This window comes from Microcebus murinus, chromosome 13, assembly GCF_040939455.1.
Source record: "Microcebus murinus isolate Inina chromosome 13, M.murinus_Inina_mat1.0, whole genome shotgun sequence".
Classification (NCBI taxonomy): domain Eukaryota; kingdom Metazoa; phylum Chordata; class Mammalia; order Primates; family Cheirogaleidae; genus Microcebus; species Microcebus murinus.
The window spans coordinates 63,732,346-63,754,484 of NC_134116.1; the positions used below are offsets into that span (position 1 = coordinate 63,732,346).

A 22,139-nucleotide genomic window follows, 5' to 3' on the forward strand; every position below is an offset into this window, starting at 1 on the left:
ATTGCCTTTTCCTTACTGATGTGTGGGTACTTTATATATTTCAGATGGTCATTTTTCACTATTTAAGCTTCAAATATCATTCTTGTTTGGCTTGGCTTTTCACTTTCTATGTGGAATCTTTTAAAGAACAAAAGTTTTTCTTTTTTTTTTTTTTTTTTTAAGATAGGGTCTCACTCTGTCACCCAGGTTGGAGTGCAGTAGCACAATTATAGCTCACTGCAACCTCAAACTCCTGGGCTCAAGCGATCCTCCTGCCTCAGCCTCCCAAAGTGCTCATAGACATGAGCCACCATGCCCAGCCAGAAGTTCTTAATTTTAATGGAGTTATTCTTTTGTTTTTAGCACTTTTTGTGTCCTGCTTAAGAAATCTTTCTCCATTCAGGAATCAGAAAGATATATTTTTTTAAAAATTTAAAAGAAGTGTTGCTTTTGCAAATCTTTAGTCCATCTGGAGTTGATTTTTCTGTATGGTGGTATAGTAGGTATCAGTTTCATTTTTTTTTCCCCTCATGGATAATTAGTTGGTCCAGAACTATTTACTGAATGGTCTATCTTTTTCTCAGAGGCCTGCAGTGCCATCTGTGTCACATCAAATTTTCATGTATGTCTGGGTTTATTTGGGGGTTTTCTTCTATTGGTGAATTTATTTTCCACTTTAATCTGTATATTTTGATTATATATCTTTAAAAGATTTTGCTGATTGTATGCCATGGTATTGTTTTATATGTAAATCTTAAACCCTTTAGCAGTCACCCCTGCCCCAATTTCTCCATGCTCTCCACATCCCCCCCTTACCCCAGGCCAAAGCAACTGCTAGTCTACCTTTTGTCTCAATAGATTTGCCTGTTCTGGACATTCATAGGGATGGAATAATATGTGGTCTTTTGTGACCTGCTTCTTTCACTTAGAATGTTTTCAAGGTTCTTCTATGTTATTGGTATATATCAGTACTTCATTCTTTTTGTTGCTGAATAATATTCCGCTGTATGGATATACCACATTGTACTTATCCATTTATCAGTTTATGGGTAGTTTTCACCCTTTGGCTGTAGGTATACATTTTTGTGCAAACATGTTTTTGTATTTCTTAGGTGTATACCTTGGGCTAGAATTGCTGGATCATATGGTAAGTTACTGTTGAACTTTTGAGGAACAGCCAGACTATTTTCCAAAGTAGCTACACTATTTTATAATCCTACCAGCATTGGATGAGGTTTCTAATTTCTCCACATCCTTCTAATACTGCCCTTTTTTATTTTAGCCGTCCTAGTAGGTATCTCATTGTGGTTTTGTTTTATATTTCTCTGATGACTAATGATGTTGAACATGTTTGTACATGTTTATTGGTCATTTGTTTATCTTCTTTGGGGAACAATTTAGATCCTTTGCCCATTTTTAAATTGTGTTATTTGTCTTTTTATTAATGAGTTGTAAGAGTCTATTATATATTCCAGTTACAAGTTCCTTCTCAGACACAGGATATGTTCGGATGTGTAAATCTTTTCTCCCATTCTGTGGGTTTGCTTTTTACTTTCTTGGATATTATATATGTACTTCTATCATGAGGTACATAATGTTTTTTTCTTTTTGTGATGTTAGCAAACATTGATGATCATTGCCTAGATCTGTTAATTTACTAGCAGTTGTGAAGTGATACTATTTGAATTCTAACATTCCTTCCTGATTAGAATTATGAGTTTCAGGTTAATGGTTCTTTCAGCACATTCAAGATACCATTTCACTGCCTTGTGGCTTTCATTGCTTTTCAGAAGTCAGCTTTGTTATGAATACCCTGGAACATGGATATCCAAGTGATGGCAGGATATCAGCACAATATCTTTTAGACTTTTTATTCCAGAGTTATGGTTTTCCAGCTGTATCACCACTTGAGAGGGTGATTTTGTATCCTCATACAGTCTTAGGAGCCAAATGTGAATCCCAGAAATTGTTTTGTCTCCTACTTTCCTTTCCCCACATAAAATTTATACACTTGCTTCAGTTACTATGCTCAGGAAAACAGTAAGTCAAAGAAAAGTGTATACGTATCTGTATTGCAGAAGGTGGTTTTCTCTTTTACAGATTTATTGAGGTATATAGTTTATATGCCATACAATTCACTCATTGTTAATATACAGTTTGGTTTTTAGTAAATTTATATAGTGTGTAACAGTACACTATATTCCAGCTTTAGAACAGTTCTATCACCCCAAAAAGCTTCTTCCTGTCCTTTCTGAAGTTATTAATTGTTTTTTTATTATAGAGATTCTTTTTTTTTTTTTTTTTATTTTGAGACAGAGTATCACTCTGTTGTCCTGGGTAGAGTGCTGTGGCGTCAGCCTAGTTCACCGCAACCTCAAATTCCTGGGCTCTAGGGATGGATCCTCCTGCCTCAGCCTCCCGAGTAGCTGAGACCATAGGCACATACCACCATGCCCAGCTAATTTTTTCTATTTTTATTAGAGAGGGGGTCTCACTCTTGCTCAGGCTGGTGTCAGAACTCCTGAGCTCAAGGGGTCGTCCGGCCTCAGCCTCCTGAGTGCTAGGATTATAGGTGTGAGCCACCGTGCCCAGCATCTATAGAGATTCTTAACCTGTGGTTGACAGAGGCTTCTGATGGCCTCAGAACCACTTGAAACTGTACGCCAACAATATGCCCCTTTTCTTTCTTGATCTAGCCATTGTGTGATTTTATTTTGTTCATTATATACAGTAGCTGTGGGTTGGTATTGTCACCTTAATGTGATCCCTTCTACTTTTTTTGAATTGAGGTCTCCCTGTGGCAGGTAGGATAAACTCCTGGGCTCAAGTGATCCTCCTGCCTCAGTTTCTTGAGTAGCTTAAACTACAGTCATATGCCACTGTGCCTGGCTCAGTATGCTCTATTTTTGAAGTGACTTCATCAGATTCTCAGAAGGGCCTGTATCTTTAAAAAATTTTAGTTAAGTGTCAATTATACAAATGCAGTAAAACCAAAATCATTGAGTTTATCTTATTAAAGTGATTCTAAAATTGTTCCTGTGACTAAAAAGCTTTAAGAAGGAAAACTATGGGGATATGCTATCTAAAAAAATTTTTAAACTGTGTATTTTATAATTTAATAGACCTATGAAAAAGGTCTAATAAAGTTACAGACCTATGAAATATAACCCTTTATAAGACCTACTTATAAACAAAATTAATAGAGAATTTTTTAAAGGTTAGATTTCAGTCTGTTATGTTTTTGGAGATGATCTATTTTTCTCTGGCTCCTTTTAGAGTTTCTTTTTCCCCCCCTTTGGTGCTCTGCAGTTTTACTATGATACATATATCCAGGTGTGCATTTCTTTTTATTTTCCTACTTGGAGTTTGTTGGGCTTCTTGAATATGTGATTTATTGTTTTTTATGAGTTCTGGCTACTCTCTCTTCACCCGTGGCTTCTGCCCAATGCCTTTGTCTTTCTGGAACCCAAATAAATACTTTTATAACTTTTTATTCTATCTTATATGTTTCTTACCCTCTCTTCTATATTTATCATTTTTGTGCCTCTAATTTCATAATTGATAGTTTCTTTGAGTTGTCTTAAGGTTCGTAGAATCTCTTAAACTATTAATGCATCAAATCTCTGTAAAACCCATCTGTTGAGTTCTTAATATTGGTCATATATCTGTATTTCAACAATTATTTTTTCATATCTCAAAGTTCTGTTCTTTTTATTTTTCAAGTCTGCTGGTCATTTCTAATCATTTCTTCTGGCTTGCTGATATTTTTAATTCCATTTTTCTATTTCTTAAATATTTGCTGTAGTTTTATATTTTATAACCTAAGTGTTAAGATTTAGCTTTCCAACCCTACATCAGGGCCTAGGACTTAATTTCTATTCTCAGTGTGAAATAGGCAGTTACTCTCACACTTTCTTTTCATTTATTTACCTTTTATGACTTCTGCCTTAGCTTTAACCTTACACACTTCTCTTCCTCTTTACTACTTATATAAGATCAGCAATGCATTAAAAAGTATTTTTTCGGTTATAGCCAGGATCCGGTTGTATAGAACAGATGACCTCTCAAAGTATGAGGTCTTTCAGAAGTGACATATACTGTTTTAGTTATTAAGAAGATACAAGTTATTTAAAATATAAGAACTCTTAAATCAGCACAATACCATTACCACACTTCCCTCCTGCACACGTACACAAAAACCATATCCTAAGAATACTTCCTTTAAAACTATCAACTATCGGCTGGGCGAGGTGGCTCACACCTGTAATCCTAGCACTCTGGGAGGCCGAGGTGGGTGGATTGCTCGAGGTCAGGAGTTCAAAACCAGCCTGAGCAACAGTGAGACCCCGTCTCTACTATAAATAGAAAGAAATTAATTGGCCATCTCATATATAGAGAAAAAATTAGCCGGGCATGGTGGCGCATGCCTGTAGTCCCAGCTACTCTGGAGGCTGAGGCAGAAGGATTGCTTGAGCCTAGGAGTTTGAGGTTGCTGTGAGCTAGGCTGACGCCATGGCACTCACTCTAGCCTGGGCAACAAAGTGAGACTCTGTCTCAAAAAAAAAAAAAAAAATACTATCAACTATCTAGTCATTGTTTAAATTTCCAGTTGTCTTAAATGTTTTATTTTTAAAGTCGTTTGGAAGAGTATCCAAATAAGGTCTATTTAGTCAGGATTCTCCAGAGAGACAGAACCAATAGGAGATATATTAATGTTTAGAGAGAGAAAGGACGGAGAAAGGATTTATTAGGAGATATGGCTCACTCAATTATGGAGGGTGAGAAGTCCCATGACAGGCCTTCTGCAAGCAAGATAATCAGGGAAGCTGGTAGCATGGCTTTGTGTTCAAAGACCATAGAACTTGGAGTTCTGAGAGCAAGAATTCACCCTTCTTCCCCCCTTTTCTTCCATCTGGGCTCTCAGCTGATTGGATCACATCCAAGGTAGATCTTCCCCACTCAGTCCACCAATTCAAACACCAGTCTCTTCAGGAAACACTCTCATATCTGAGGCAGCCCAGTCATTCTAATTACATGGCAGACCACCTGGGTTTCTCTTTTAGCAGAAGAGAGACAGGCTCAGTGCCTACTGAAGCATTCAGAATAATTCATGCTTTACCAGATATCTGGGTATCCCTTGATCGAGTCAGGTTGACATCCAACATCAGTCATCACAAGGGGTCCATACATTGTGATTCATAAAAGTTTTTTTTTTTTTTTTTTTTTTTTTTGAGACAGAGTCTCACTTTGTTTCCCAGGCTAGAGTGAGTGCCATGGCGTCAGCCTAGCTCACAGCAACCTCAAACTCCTGGGCTCAAGCAATCCTGCTGCCTCAGCCTCCCGACTAGCTGGGACTACAGGCATGCGCCACCATGCCCGGCTAATTTTTTCTATATATATATTAGTTGGCCAATTAATTTCTTTCTATTTATGGTAGAGACAGGGTCTTGCTCTTGCTCAGGCTGGTTTCGAACTCCTGACCTTGAGCAATCCGCCCGCCTGGGCCTCCCAGAGTGCTAGGATTACAGGCGTGAGCCACCACGCCCGGCCGATAAAAGTTTGAAGGCTCTTTTTAAATCATGATCTTTTAAACTCACCATCTCTATCTTTTTCTGTACTTGATGAAGAAACTAGGTTTATAGAGGTTCTCATGGTCTGGATTTTACACCTGATGGTGTCATTTGACATAGTCAACTTACCTCTGTATTTCCTGTAAATTCATTGTTGAATCTGGAGGCTTTGTCAGATTCAGATTTTTGGGGGGAGGAGAGAACAAGACTGCATTTTATGTGATGGTTTTCTCTTCCATCAGGATGCATATAGTGAATGGCTGTCTCTTTACGTTGTGTTGACAGCCACTGGGGGACACTGCCAAATCCGTTATTTACTAGGAGTTGTAAAATGGTGATGTTCTATCATTCCTTCTTTATTAGCTAGAATACTTCTATAAAGAGAAACTTCCCCCTATTTACTCATTGGTTACATTGCCCTATGATTACATTTGTTTAGACACAGCAAAATGATTGCTTGATTGTTTACTTTTATCAGTTTTCAAAATAATGAGATGGTTAATTAGCATCTTTCAACGATGACCAGTTTGGGTGTTTCCCATGTTCTAGTCTCAAACTCCTGGCCTCAAACTATCTTCCTGCCTTAGCCTCCCAAAGTGCGAGGATTATAGAAGTGATCCACCGGGCCCAGCTATATCCTGAATTTATAGATTGAAACATGTGTTTCAGTTCATTGTAGTTATTATCCTTATTGATACTCTAATTGCACCCTCTTTGAACAATTGGAGACTCTTCATGTTGGCTCCTGAGTATATTTGACTCTGGTAATCTTTGATATCTGGTATGTTAAGATACTGCCTTGTACCTTTTCTGCCCCTTGGCCAGAATTAGCCAATTCTCTGGCTCCTTTTAGTGATATTTTGAAAACGCTGCCCATGCACTGATTTGTTTATTTGTTGCTAGGCCTTGGAGTGAATAGATCTAGGAATTTTAAAAAATCATATATATAATACATATATTAATATTTCTATTTGAAATTTAGGACTACAGAGCTTTACTTAACCTCTTCTATTATGCATCTACTTTTTTGTTTTTACAATATTTTTTATTGTCTTTTTTTTATTTCAGCATATTTATGGGGTACAGATTTTAAGGTTTCAATCAATGCCCATTCCCCCCTCCCCCCACAAGTCTGAGTCTCCAGCATGACCATCCCCCAGATGGTGCACATCTCACTCATTATATATGTATATACCCGCCCCCCTCCCCTCCCTCCCACCTGCCCAATACTCTATTACTGTAGTACCTATGTACATCTACTTTTTTAGGCTGAAATTTCTGGTTGTCTCTGATACTGGGAATGTTAGAATTAGAATATCACGTTTTTATTCCTTTGCTTTATTCCAAATATACACACAAGAGTCTCAGAATAATAATACCAGCACTAGAACCAGTAATAGGATTATTGAAAACTGTTTGAAGTTTTCCTTTTAGTTCTCTTGTCTTTAGGATTGTCTAGAGATAATATGGTCAAAATCCTGTGTTGAAAAGTTAGGTGGGAATGTATGATTATGCTGCCAACCGGATACGTATTTAGGCTCTTTTTTATTTATTTTTAGGGATTACTTTTCTTTTTAAATTTGATTTTGTCATATACATAGGTCATTTTCATAATTTTAAAGTCAAGTTCTAGTTTCCTTGTCATCTCTACCCTATTTCCTCTTTATTCTTTTATATTTATGTGTAAAATAGTCATTGTGATCTGTTTTATTTTTTAGTATACTTTTGGTATTTTGGAAGGTTTGTATTTTTATTGTAGTGGTTGGCTTTTATTTAGTCCTCTCCTTAGCTATTTAGTTATTAATAGTTAGTTAAGAGATGGGGGTATCACTGTATGTGCCCAGGCTGGTCTCAAACTCCTGGTCTCAAGCAATCCTCCTGAGTAGCAGGCACTATAGGTGTGGGCTACTGTGCCTAGCTTCTTCCTTAGTTATTATTTATTGACTCTCTGTTATATGCAGTATTGAAATTGGCTGTGGCCTTTTCTTTCCCCTCCCCCTCAGCATCTGATGTGAAATATATCTTTACAATTTTTTTAAATTGACCTTTATTTTGAGGCAATTGTAGATTTGCATGCACTTGTAAACTATAATACAGAGAGATCATGTGTACCCTTACCCAGTTTCCCCAATGGTAACATCTTACAAAACTCTAGTACAATACAGTCCAGATATAGAGCATTTCTGTTACCACAAGGATCTCTCTTGTTCCCCTTTTCTACCAACGCTCATTTCCTCTCTTCCTTACCCTTCCTCACCCCTGGCAACCACTAATCTGTTTTCCGTTTCTATAATTTTACTTCAAGAATGTTTTATACACAGAATCATGTAGTATGTAAGTAACCTTTTGGGATTGGCTTTTTTGTCTCAGCATAATTCCCTGGAGATTAATCCAAGCTGTTGCTTGTATCAGTAGTTCGTTCTTTTTATTGCTAGATAATGTTCCGTGGTATGGATGGACCACAGTTCAAGCTGTGAAGAATACTTGGGTTGTTTCCAGGCTCTGGCTATTAGGAATAAAGTTGTTATAAACATTTGTGTACAGATTTCTTGTGAACATAAGTTTTCATTTCTCTGGTATCAATATCCGGAAGTACAGTTGCTGGGCCCTATGGCAATTATATGTTTAGTTTAAGACTGTTTTTCAGATGGCTATGCCATTTAACATTCCCACCCATCAGCAATGTATGAAAATCGTGCCTACTCACAAGCATTTGGTGTTGTCACAATTTTTTATTTTTAATGTGTTTAGTAAGATCTCATTGTGGTTTTCATTTTCATTTCCCTACTGGTTAATAATATTGAATATCTTTCATGTACTTATTTGCCATCTGTATATCCTCTTCAATGAAATGTTTCTTCATTTCTTTTGCTCCTTAAATTGGTTATTTAACTTTTGAACTTTGAGAGTTCTTTATATATTCTAGATACTAGTCCTTTATTGGGTAATTAGTCCTTTATTAGCTATTTTCCCTCAGTTTCTAGCTTTTCTTTTCATCTTTTTCACATAGACTTTCACAGTGAAAAATGTTTTTATTTTGATGAAGTCCCTATTTATTCCTGTTAGGGATCAAGCTTTTAGTAAAGGATCAAGTCTAAGAACTCTTTGCGTGGCTCCAGATCCCAAAGATTTGTCTTCTGTGTTTTTTCCTAAAAGTTTTATAGTTCTACACTTCAGTGTAATCTATTTTGAGTTAATCTTTTTAATAACATGTGAGGCTTAAGTCGAGATCCATATTTTTGTATGTCAGTGCCTGGCCCAGCACCATTTGTTGAAAAGTCCATCAAAGTCCTTCATTTAGTAGCTTTTGCACCTTAGTCAAAAATCAGTTGGGTGCATTTGTGTAGGTCAATTTTGGGTTCCCTGTTTTATTCCACTAATCAATGTGTGTATCCCTATATCACATAGCATTTATTACTGTAGCTATGTAATAAATCTTGAAATTGGCTAGACTGATCCCTCCTACTTTATTTTTCTTCTTCGGGATTGTTTTAGCTATTCTATTTACTTTGCCTTTCCATATAAATTTCAGAATAATCTTTTCTATATCTACAGAAATTACTGCTGGGATTTTGATAGGAATTGCATTAAGCCTGTGTATCAGTATGTGGAGAATTGACATCTTTGTCAAGTTGAGTCTACCAATCCATGCACACCAATATGTCTTCATTAATTATTTAGATCTTCATTGAATTCTTTTATCAGTGTGGTGTACTTTTCTGCATGCATGTTCCTGTACATGTATTGTTAGGTTTATACTAAGTATTTCAATTTTTGAGAGATTATAAATGATATTTTTTGTCTTTTTAATTTCAGTGTCCATGTGTTCATTGCTAATATATAGCAATATAATTAATATTTATCTTGTATCGTGAACTCACTTATTAGATCTAGAAGTTTTTTAGGATTTTCTCTGTAGACAGTCACATTATCTGCAAATAGGAACCATTTTATTTCTTCCTTTCTGATCTGTATGCCTTTTATTTTATTTTCTTGTTTTATTGGCTAGAACTTCCAGCACTATGTTGAAAAAGAACAGTGAGAACAGACACCCTTGTCTTGTTCTCTATCTTTGGGAAAAATACAATATTCAGACTTTTGCCATTAAAATGTTAACTATAAGTTTTTTATAGTTGTTTTTTGAAGTTGAGGAAATTCCCTGCTATTGCTATTTTTCTGAGTGTTTTTGTTATGAATGGATGTTGAATTTTGTCAGATACTTTTTCTGCGTTGATACAATCATTGATTTTTCTCCTTTAGCCCGTTAGTATGGTTTACATTGATTTTTCAAGTACAGAACTATCCTTGCATCCCTCGAAGAAAACTCACTTGGTCGTGGTGTATAAGTCAGTATATTGAATTTTATTTGGTAATATTTTGCATCTATAGTCATGAGGAATATTGACCTGTAGTTTTCTTTTTTTAATGCCATCTTCTCTGATTTTGTTATTAGGATAATACTAGCTTTGTAAAATGAATTGAGAAGTGTTTCTTCATCTGTGTGTTGGAGAGATTGTGTTGAATTGGTATTACTTCTTTAGATATTTGGAAGGATTCTCTAGTTAAGCCATCTGAGCCTGGAAGGGAAATTTTAAAATTACAAATATAATTTCTTTAGTAGTTATAGTATTTTTAAAAATAAGTATTTTATATTGGGGGAGGTGTAATAGCTTTTGCTTTTTGAGGAATTGGTCCATTTCATCTAAATGTCGGATTTATGTGTGTAGAGGTGTTTGTAGTATTCCCTATTGTTCTTTTGATGTCTGCAAGGAAGAGGTAGTAGTGATACCACCTTTTTCATTTTTGATATTGGTAATTTGTATGTCTACTCTTTTTTTTGTCAATTTTATGTCAGTTTTACTGATTTTTTTTCTAAAGAACTAACTAGCTTTTTGTTTTATTAGTTTTATTTACTGTTCTCAGTTTCTTTGATTTATTCTTTTTTACTTTCTTCTGCTTGTTTTGGGTTTATTTTGCTTTTTATTTTCTAGGGTCTTGAGCTAGGAACTTTGATTATTGGTTTGAAACTTTCCTTCTTATACATGCATCTGGCGCTGTAAACATCTCTCTCAGCACTCCTTTAACCTTTTCTCCACCCTGCTCCCCCTCAGCATCTGATAATGAAGTGTAATTGCCTTTCCTCTCCTGCTAATACTGTAGTTATAGAGCAGTCAATACACTTATTTTGTTTTTCATACACACTTCCCATTCCCATCCTCATGTTTGTTATCTACATTGTCAGGGCATGTAGCAGTTATGTACTATATTTTATCCTATAACTTATAAGTTATAGGATAGACTATTCAGTCTTATTTCTACAGGCAATTAAATTTAATACTCACCATCACCTTAGATTGATGTATCTCCAGTTATTTAGGTTGTATGATGACCATTCTGTATTAGATTCTTCAGGAAGAACTTATATAAACAACAGGTCCTGAGCTGTATTTGTAACAATTGATATACCACTTGTACACTTTAAATTAACTTTAGTGGTTTTGACTGGATATAAAATCCTTGACTCAACATTTTCTATCCTTGAGTATTTTATATGTTACACCATTATCTTTTGGCATAAAGTGTTGCTATCAGAATTGATGATTATTTGATTTTCTTTACCTTGTAAATCACTACATATTTTTTGCCTGATGTCTAGAGGCATTTTTCTTTTTAGAAATATATTTGTTTTACTTGTATATTTCTTAGTATTGGTTTTTCTGGATTGATTTCCCAGGTACATGGGTATATTCTTTCAATATTTCAGAAAATTTTTCCCTTGAATTATAGTTTTAAGTATTTGTTCTGTTTCATTGCTTTGGTTTTATTATTTGAGGACACTATTATATGTATTTAGAATCTTATCTTTATTGTCACTTGCATTTTGATAATTTTTACCTTCATTTCTTTTTTATTAAATTTTTTTTCTTTACATAGTCTATTTGTCTTAGGCAGTATCTGTTGTGTATTGGCTTTTGAGATTGTTCTTAACTAGGTTTCCTTTCTGAAATAATTTTTTCTTTTATTTCTAATTCTTTCCTGATTTCTAAGACCTCATTTCTTAGTTTTTCTAATTCCAATTGATAGTGTTGTTTTACATTTTCTAGGATACAGTTTTTATCAGTTTTGTGCATATGTCTTTTTGGCAGGCTTTCAGTGGCAATACTCTTTTCTTATTTTCTCATTTCATATAGCATGGGATTCAAAGCCAGGCCTTTTCTGTTCTTTTTTTATAGTCTTCTTGAACTTTAAGAGTGAGAGGTGGGTTAGTATAGCTTTTCTAACATCACCACTCAAGATTTTCTGTGGTTCTTTACAAATTAATGAAAAAATGGCTTCTAATTTTCTGAGATCTGGCTCTGTTCATTGCAGGACACTGTCCAGGAAAGACACTTCAGCTCCTTGTTTTTGAGTCTAGCCTCATCATACCTTATTATGTTGGTGTGTACAAAACATTCCTTCCATTTGCAGCTGTTATCAAATTGCCTTTCCAAAGTCTCTGGTCATTTATGATTTGGGGTTCTCCTGTCCTCAGGTCCTTCAATTGCCTCATTACTTCTGCACTTCCATTTCTTTCTACATACATGTGACATCATGTGAGTCCTATAGTTTGGTGATTTAACTGCTTGTATTTGAGAAATTATGGGGATATTTTGTCTCCCAGTCTTGTAGGTTTTGTCTTGTGGGGTTTGAGTTTGACTATTCTGGTGACGTTTTTTGTGGGGCAGGGGATAACGGCATATTTAAAAATTCGTTGAGAGACTTTATTCAAGAGAATGACAACACAGGTTTTGCATTTTTAAAAGAACCTGCTGGCTGCATTGTGGAAAATGAATATAGTGCATAGAATGAGACTAGTTAGGCTGTTGTGGTGGTCCAGGTGAGATGATAGTGGCTTAATCTTGGATAATGGCAGTGGAGCTAGGAGGTTTAATACTATTTTGGTGAGTTCTTAGATCTCAAAAGATACAAGAGTGAGTGGACAGGGATGATCTCCCAGGATTGGGTCTCTTATAACTGTTCGGATGCTTGTACTTTTTCTTGATATTGGGAATATTGATGGCAAAGTAGATGGTGGGGGCTTTTTGGCAAGGGTGGTGGGAAGAGTGCAAGTATTAATATATTAGTTTTAAGCATGCTGAATTTGAAGCCTTACAACAATATATCTTCCACCCTAAATACTCAACAAACATACGCACACATTTTAATCCTTTGGGGAATCTTTTCTAACCCTCTGATTATGTCTATCTATCTCAACATTTAACACCTTTTATATTACTACTTATTTTACTTATTATTGCTGTGTTTTCCTCTAGACCAGCTGTGGGAAACTTTTTCTTTATTTCCTTTTTGTTTCTTTTCTTTTCTTAAAAATTTTATATTCTCTTGTCCTGAAATAATGCAAGCATTTTTCTTAAAATAATAAATATTTTAGCATTTGGCAGCAGAGAGGCAAAACTAAGGATATAATGTAGGTACTTTATCATTTATAATGTAACCACTTAAAAATGTAAAAACCATTCTTGTCATAGCCTACAAAAACAGACTGCTCACTAGATTTGACCCACAGGCTACCGTTTGCTGATCCCTGTGCTAGACTGTAAATTCTATACTTGCCTTCTAGTTGCAAGTAGATGCACTTTTTGTTGAATAGGTAAATGATTTACACATTAGGAGTTTAGGAGAGAGAACTGAACTGAAGATATTTGGGAGTGGTCGTTAAATAATAATCGAAGACATGAGAGTAGATGAGATTGTTTAGGAAGAGTGTAAGGGAGGAGAATCCATCTTTTTCTGTAATTTAGAGAGCGGAATAAGTCATGACTAACTCAGAGATACTTGTATCATGCATAGTAGTCAGTACCTTTTCTTAACTAACCTAAGCCAGTTTAGCCATTTATACTTATATTGATTCTTTTGGGTGAATAAATGGTCTTTGACTATTATAAATAGGTAAGGGTAATAGATATTTTTGCCTTAGAAGTTTTACTACTAATGAATTATATTACAACAAAACAAGTCTTAGAATTCTGCTATATATACAAACATGTACTAGCAAGCAGTCACAAAAGGTCATACAGCTTGTTCCATGCACTTATTAGCCATTTTAGACTCTAGACTACCACCCTGCAAGAAAACCTCAACTCTAAGCAGGTACTACAGTGTTCTGACTAAGGTAAATTGACAAAATCCTCCAACAAGGGGTGGGACATGGGATCAAGGTGAGTTCTCAGAAATTTCTCTGAAGCTGGGCTGCAGGGCCTGCCAGATTCTTAAACACCAAACAGAAGAATCAAAGTTCCTGTATTTTTAATCAATTTATATATCTTGAATAACAATTCTATTTCAGCAATAAAAATTTATTTCCAACTTTTCTTATGCTAGTTTACCAGTACCTAAATTGATATGTTGATATTTGAAGCACTTATTACCTGTGAGCTAACTCCTGATTAGGGTGTTTCTAGTGTAACTAACTACCTGTAAAGTGTGGATTCCTAATTTAGGGTTCTTTAGAAGTTACATCACCACTCCCAGCTGTGTAGAAATATCTTAAGGTAAATCACAGACAACAGTCCAGAAACTTAATTGTATTTTGGGTTAGATTATGCTGCCTGGATTTGTTGTTGTTGTTGTTAAGCGCACCAACTTGTAACAGTTTATACACAGTTAAGTGTAGTAGTTATTGCAATGAAAATATTTTTCTTTTCAATTATAGTAACAGTTGGATTAGATATTCACTTAGGCACATTTTAACAATGATGCAGTTCTGATCTTTAAGTGAATAAGGAGTTTACAGAGTTGTCAAATAACAGTTCATTAATATTGGTATTTGAAGATTGTTCAGCATAACCATTTTTTTATGATGAACTTATACATAAGGCAGTCTCTACATTAGTAATGCTAAAGTCAAAATGCAGAAACATTAAATGCAGAATGAGATTCAAGGCTTGTTCTGCTGTTGAACCTTCTCAGTGATAATAGTTTTTATCAGTGCATCATTTCGTCACATTAAATGAATGCAGCTAATTTGAATTTTGTTGGGCAGTTTTGTTTACATTTAATATGTATCTAAAGTTTCAATATAGATTATTTCAATAAATTTAGCCAACATTATTATTTAGATTCTATGGGACTTTTTTCTTTAAGAAGAGATTAATTTATCACTGCAGTTTAAGAAAGATATCACAACCAAAAGAATTATTAAAAAAAATAATAGCATACTGAATCCAGCAGTATATTAAAAAAATAATATCCCATGACCATACAGTCTTTATTTTGGAAATTTAAGGATGTAATGATACATTAATGTGTAATAAAATAACCTATCATATCAGTATATCAGAGGGGGCTATATAATCATTTCAGTGGTTCCTTATAAGACATGCCTGATAGAGCCTCTCAATAAACTTACAAAGGTAAGTTTATATTACCTTTTAATACAAAATATCGGCCGGGTGAGGTGGCTCACGTCTATAATCCTAGCACTCTGGGAGGCCGAGGCGGGCGGATTGCTCCAGGTCAGGAGTTTGAAACCAGCCTGAGCAACAGCGAGACCCCATTCTACTACAAATAGAAAGAAATTAATTGGCCAACTAATATATAGAGAAAAAATTAGCCGGGCATGGTGGCGCATGCCTGTACTCCCAGCTACTCGGGAGGCTGAGGCAGTAGGATTGCTTGAGCCCAGGAGTTTAAGGTTGCTGTGAGCTAGGCTGACGCCATGGCACTCACTCTAACCTGGGCAACAAAGTGAGGCTCTGTCTCAAAAAAAAAAAAAATACAAAATATTTATCTCAAATTTTTGTCATTTCATGTGGTTTTTAAGGCCAAAACATTGCTTTTTAAAACATAAGTCATTAGAGATATAATTTATTGGTTGCAAGCATCAAAAAACATCTCTGGCTGACTTAAGTAAAACCATAATTTTTGGAAGAATATGAGGTAGCTCATAGAATGAGTAGGGACACAGAAGAACTGGGAATAGAGCAAGTCAAGGGTATAGGTATTGTTCACTACCTTATCTAAATTCTTCCTTTGGAATTTAATATGCCTTTTTTATTTCCCCTTTCCACTTTGCTTAAGATTCAGAGTTATAGGGGAAAGAATTCTGTTAGTATAGTTAGGTCTTATGCCCTGCTTGAGCTACGAAAGAGTGAGGCAGTTGAGGTTTCATCAAGACTGTACACAGTGGGAAGGATATAATTCCCCAAAGAAAACTGTTTACAATTTGGAGAGGTAAATGGATCCTAGGCAGCCAAGGCCCTAGGCAGCTCCATCTTCCGCAAAATTAACCAACAAATTTCCAATAAAATAGTTTTGACTTTTTAACTAATTATAGTTCATCATTTAAAGTATAAAACTTAGTCTTTAATCCTTAAATTACTTCTAAAAAAATTTAAATCTCAAATGCCGGAGACCTTAATTTATTAATATATACTAGTAATATCAGTACTTTGATACTTATGTAATCTTTATTTTTCTTTTTAGACAATGCGAAGACACAGAAATGAAGTGACAGTTGAACTGCGGAAGGTAAGGGTGATTTGAAAATTAGAAGATTTTTCTGATGTTAAAATGCTGTATAACTTGAATAACAAAAATACTGTGACAAATTAGTGGTCATCCCTAAAACCACACATTATGAGATAGTTTATAATGGTATATAATCATAGCAGCTTTCATTTGTTGAGGTTCTAGGCACTGTGTGAAGTACTTTACCATCATTGAAATTCTTATAACATCTGATAAAGTTAGATACTTTTTCCTTAATATCTTCTTTCTGTGGGCTGTGTACAGAACAGGATTCCTCTCCCTTTCCCCATGTAAAAGTTATATACCTATTAAAGATATTTTAGAAAAATAAATGAAAGTAGAAAAACCTTATACCTTGCCAATTGAATGCAACTGCTGTTAAAATTTATTATATTTTCTTCCATTATTTTTGGAGAACTTTAGAGTTACCTTTATTAGATTGTGTTTTCATGCGAACATATTTTATTTGAAATGAGTATTTAAATTGCCGATCAAGAAAATATGCACATAATGAATTCTCTCTATATACATGTACATTTTAAAAAATAGATTTGAAATTTATTTCAAATCTTAGTGTTTATCTTAAATCCTTTTCCTGATCTAATTCACTCCTAAAACTCTTTCCTGTGTTAAAATTTATCTTGAAACTTTTCAGTTTTAGAGAGAAGGAAGGTCTTAATTCTGAAAGTACACTGTCCTTTATAGTCACTAGAACTAAATAAACCTGTGAATTTATTTTTTAGTTCAATAATAACTTATTTAATATGCACTTTCTATCATATACTGGCTAGGTAGCTCTTCATATCTCTATTTTTACAAAGTACTAATATTGTTTGCCAGAAGCTCATATTTGACTGTGTTCATAAGATCTTTATCAGAAATTCATTTAGTTATTCAACCAAACATCACTATTTGAGCTACTGTCTCAGGGAGTTGAACATTATATAAATAATCACATAACCAAATATATCTTTACAAATTGTGAATAATGCTATGGAGGGAAAATAGGTAGCCATAAAAATTAATAGAGTGAGAGTTTTTTTTAACAAGGTGTTCAAGGGTGATTTGTCTGAAGAAACATTTAAGCTGAAACTTGAAGGATAAATTGGAATTAGCTTATTTTTCCAAAATGTTTGTATAATCAGATTTTGAATTTTTGCCCATCAATGTAATGTCATGTTCATTGGTATATTATTATTATATAGTTCCTGAAATCCATTCTCTAGTACCCTTCCCTTCTCATTTTTTACTAATTTTAAAAATACTTACTAATTTCGGTGTCCTGTCAACTTCTTAACTCCTTAATGGCCACAAAAGTATTTTGGTAATCATATTTGCAAGTTCTTTTAGATCCTTGGGTGATTTGGAACAAAGAATGAATTAAGCCTTAGCCTAATAAAGTAAAATAAGCTCCTTGCCAGTCTTAACACTTTTGATTTAACTTTGTTTTCTTTTTTGACATTTTATTGACATACATGTACAAAAGAGTCCATACATTTTAAGCGTACAGCTTGATGAATTTTCATAAAGAAAGTACCTGTAACCCAGAGCCCCTTCTTAGGTATTGGCTGCTCCAAAGGTAACCATTCCTGAAAATCCTTATAGTAGGATTGAAAATGAAATTAATTAAAGAAATCTCTCAAGTAATTTCTTATTTCACATTTAATAATTCTGCAAGTAAGCAGTGGAAAATGAAACCCTTCCTGAAACAAAGACTAAAGTTCAAGCAAAGCTTAGTTGATTTTGATATAATTCTACAGAGGTATATAGAGCCTCCTTAAGAGAAGATTCCTCTAGTCTTTATGATCAGAGTGTCTCTCTGATTCCAGCCTTGCCACCTCTATTGCTCCATTGAGGAAAGAATCAGAGTATTGTTCCTTATTGACATTGAGATTCTTGGAAATACAAGAAAAAGGGAGTTAGTCACTAGAGTTCATTGATGAGCACTGATTGGTAACTTACTTCACCCCATGGAAGTTGCTTTGAATATTTCATTTTCTATTACAGGGGTCCTCAGACTTTTTAAACAGGGGGCCAGTTCACTGTCCCTCAGACCGTTGGAGGGCCAGACTATAGTTTAAAAAAAACTATAAACAAATTCCTATGCACACTGCACATATCTTATTTTGAAGTAAAAAAGCAAATGGGCAAAAACACTCACATATGGCCCGTGGGCTGTAGTTTGAGGACGCCTGTTCTATTAGAATATGAGCTTCTAAAGTGAAGGTAATAAACATATCTACCATCTATACCCCCCTACACACAAGTAATTCCCCAACCCATCTCAAAATACCTAATTGAATTCTGGATATGTAGTTGGTATTCACTATGCGCTACTATTCAAGAATTAAAAATTAGAATCTTTTAAAATTTGTATTTATATTTAAATTAGTAATTGAAGTTTTAAGAAAAATACTTTAGATATAGCCAGTGCTACTCAAAAGTCCTGATCTGTGACAAGTTAGGAAGCTTGTGCACAACTATAAAATAAGGCACTGCTTCCTTTATCAAGAAAGTCTTTCTGACACAAAAAAATGGAAAGATATCCCATGTTCATGGATTGGAAGAATTAATATTGTTAAAATGTTCATATTACCCAGTGTGATGTATAGATTCAGTGCAGTCCCTGTTAAACTTCCAATGACATTTAGAAAAAACATCCTAAAATTTGTATGGAACCACAAAAGACCCCAAATAGCCAAAGTAATCTTAAGCAAAAAAACAAAGGCAGAGGCATCAAACTACCTCATTTGAAAATCTACTGCAAAGCTACAGTAGTCAAAACAGCTTGGTACTGACATAAAAACAGACACATAGACCAATGGAATAGAATAGAAAGCCTAGAAATAAATTTATACATTTATGGTCAATTGATTTTTGACAAAGGTGCCAAGAACACACAGTCAGGAAAAGGACAGTCCTTTCAACAGTGTTGGGAAAATTGGCTATCCACATGCAGAAGAATGACACTAAACTCTTGTCTCTTACTATATACAAAAATCAACTCCAAATAGATTAAAGCCTTAAACATAAGACCTGGAACTGTAAAACTATTAGAGGAAAACACAGGGAGCCAGGTGTGGTGGCCCGTGCCTTTATGTAATCCCAGTAACTCAGGAGGCTGAGGCAGGGAAATTACTTGAGGCCAGAGTTCTAGTCCAGCCTGGACAATACAATGAGACCCTGTCTCTGGAAAAAAAAAAAAAGAAAGAAAGAAAAGAAAACACAGGAAGGGGAAATACTCTGTGACATTGGTCTGGCCAGTGATTTTCTCAAAAGCACAGGCAACAACAAAAAAAATAGACAAGTGAGATTACATCAATTTAAAAAGTTTTGGCACAGTAAAGGGAACAACATAATGAAGATGAAGAGGCTGGGCACAGTGGCTCACACCTATAATCCTAGCACTCTGGGAGGCCGAGGTGGGAGGATTGCTCGAGGTCAAGAGTTCAAAACCAGCCTGAGCAAGAGCGAGACCCCGTCTCTACTATAAATAGAAAGAAATTAATTGGCCAACTCATATATAGAGAAAAAATTAGCCGGGCATGGTGGCACATGCCTGTAGTCCCAGCTACTCGGGAGTCTGAGGCAGAAAGATTGCTTCAGCCCAGGAGTTTGAGATTGCTGTGAGGTAGGCTGATGCCACAGCACTCACTCTACCCTGGGCAACAAAGTGAGACTCTGTCTCAAAAAAAAAAAAAAAAGATGAAGAGACAACCTACAGAAAATACTTGTAAACTATGCATCTGATAAGGTTTTATTATTAAGTAAGGAATTTAAATAACTTAATAGCAAGAAAAGAAGCTGATTTAAAAATGGGCAAAGGACCTGAATAAATATCCTCAGAAGAAAACATACAAATGACTGACAGGTATATGAAAAAATATTCAATATCATTAATCATCAGGGAAATCAAAATCACAATGAGATATCTCACACCTGTTAGAATGGCTGTTATCAAAAAGATGAGAGGTAAGTATTAGTGAGGATGTGGAGAAAAGGAAATCTTTGTACACTGTTGTTGGAAATGTAACTTAGTACAGCCATTATGGAAAACAGGATAGAGGTTTCTCAAAAAATTTAAAGTAGAGCTATTATATGATCCAGCAATCCTACTATTGTATATATTTCTTTCTTTTTTTTTTTTTTGAGTGAAAGTAAGATTTATTTAGAAACTATAGAAAGTTAGAAAGTCTGCTCCATAGACAGAGCAGCGCAAGTTCGCCCTGCAGAAGAGAACTGGCCTATTGTATATATTTCTAAAGGAGATTAAATCAGTATATTGAAGAGAGATCTGCACTCACGTGTTCATTGCAGCATTATTCACAATAGCCAAGATATGGTATCAACCCAAATATTCACCAACAAATGAAGGGATAAAGGAAATGTGGTATATAGACATAAGGAATACTATTTAGCCTTGAAAAAGACGGATATCCTCTCTTTTATGAAAACCTAGTCCAGAGGACTATATGTTAACTGAAATAAGCCAGGCAAAGAAGACAAATACCATAGGATCTCACTTAGATGTGGAATCTAAAAAAATTGAACTCATAGAAGTAGAGAGTAGGACGTTGGATACCAGGGACTAGGGGCAGGGGAGAATTGGGGAGATGTTGATCAGAGTATGCAGAATTTCATTTAGATAGGAGGAATAAGTCAAGAGATCTATTGTACAACATGGTTATTAACTATAGTTAATAACAATGTATTGTATTCTTGAAAATCGCCAAGAGTAGATTTTAAGTGTTTTCATCACAAAAAAATGACACGGGGGTAATTAATATGTTAATTAGCTCATAACCATTCTAAAATATATACGTATTTCAAAACATCATGTTTTACACAATAAAGTAATACAATTTTTATGTCAACTTAAATTTATTTTAAAGTAAGTCTTTATGCATAAAATATTCGAATTAAACAGTGTGCTTAGTTTCACAGTTAATTTACATTCTTGCATAAGCTCCTTATCTTGTAGCAGACTTGTAACATAGTTTTAGGGTCATACTTTGAATAACACTGATACCAATCCATCAAAATTGAGGATGAAATCTAGTTATTAATATGTATTGTTGACCTGGCCTGTGACCCCTTTTGTGTGAACTCTTATTTTACCTCCTTGCTCTCTTCCTTTCCTGTTTAGTTAGGCCTTTACGCATCAACACTTTCATAGACACCTATATTTGCATTTTATATTACATTGTAGACAGAATTACATAGGACTCATCTAAAGTCACAAGCTAGGCCAGGCATGGTGGCTCATGCCTGTAATCCTAGCACTCTGGGAGACCAAGGCGGGCGGATTGCTTGAGGTCAGGAGTTTGAAACCAGCCTGAGTGAGACCCCATTTCTACTAAATATAGAGAGAAATTAATTGACCAACCAAAAATATATATATACAAAATATATATACAAAAAATTAGCCGAGCATGGTGACACATGCCTGTAGTCCCAGCTACTTGGGAGGCTAAGGCAGTAGGATCGTTTGAGCCCAAGAGATTGAGGTTGCTCTGAGCTAGGCTGATGCCATGGCACTCACTCTAGCCTGGGCGACCAAGTGAGACTCTGTCTCAAAAAAAAAAAAAAAAAAGTCACATGCTAATAAATGGCAGGGCTCTTAACAATTATGCTATAATGCCTCTCTAAATAAATATTTGTTGGGTGAATTATGAAGCATTATGAATAATGCTTCATAAGTTGAGAATCAGTCCAAAACCTGTTACTGGTGTTTTCAACTTTGGCCCATTATATTAAACTGGATATAATCATCTCTTGATGATTGATCAGTCAGATGGGCGATAGGCCTTTATTGTCATTAGATCTGGAGGTGAGGCAGGTTTAAGGTCTTACATAAAGAAAAAAACCACCATACTGCCCCACTTGGCTGATCAGATCCAGTACTTGTTTTAGTTAATTTTTTAAAATATTTCTTTTTAAAAATTTCCTAAATTCCCCCCTATTAACAAGCCAAGAAGAAAAAAAAATCATACGATCATATCAATTGGTATAAGAAAAGCATTTGATGAAATCTAATACTCATTTCTGATAAAAACTATC

The 22,139-nt window shown here is 34.9% G+C and overlaps 1 protein-coding gene across 1 annotated transcript in view; it reads left to right on the top strand.

Moving 5' to 3' along the window:
• Positions 1 to 22,139, top strand: part of KPNA3 (karyopherin subunit alpha 3) — an 83,929-nt gene that overhangs the window by 23,102 nt on the left and 38,688 nt on the right. Inside the window, exon 2 of the mRNA XM_012737319.3 lies at positions 16,035 to 16,079. Coding sequence (XP_012592773.1) covers positions 16,035 to 16,079 — 45 coding nt within the window. The remainder of the gene's footprint in view (positions 1 to 16,034; positions 16,080 to 22,139) is intronic.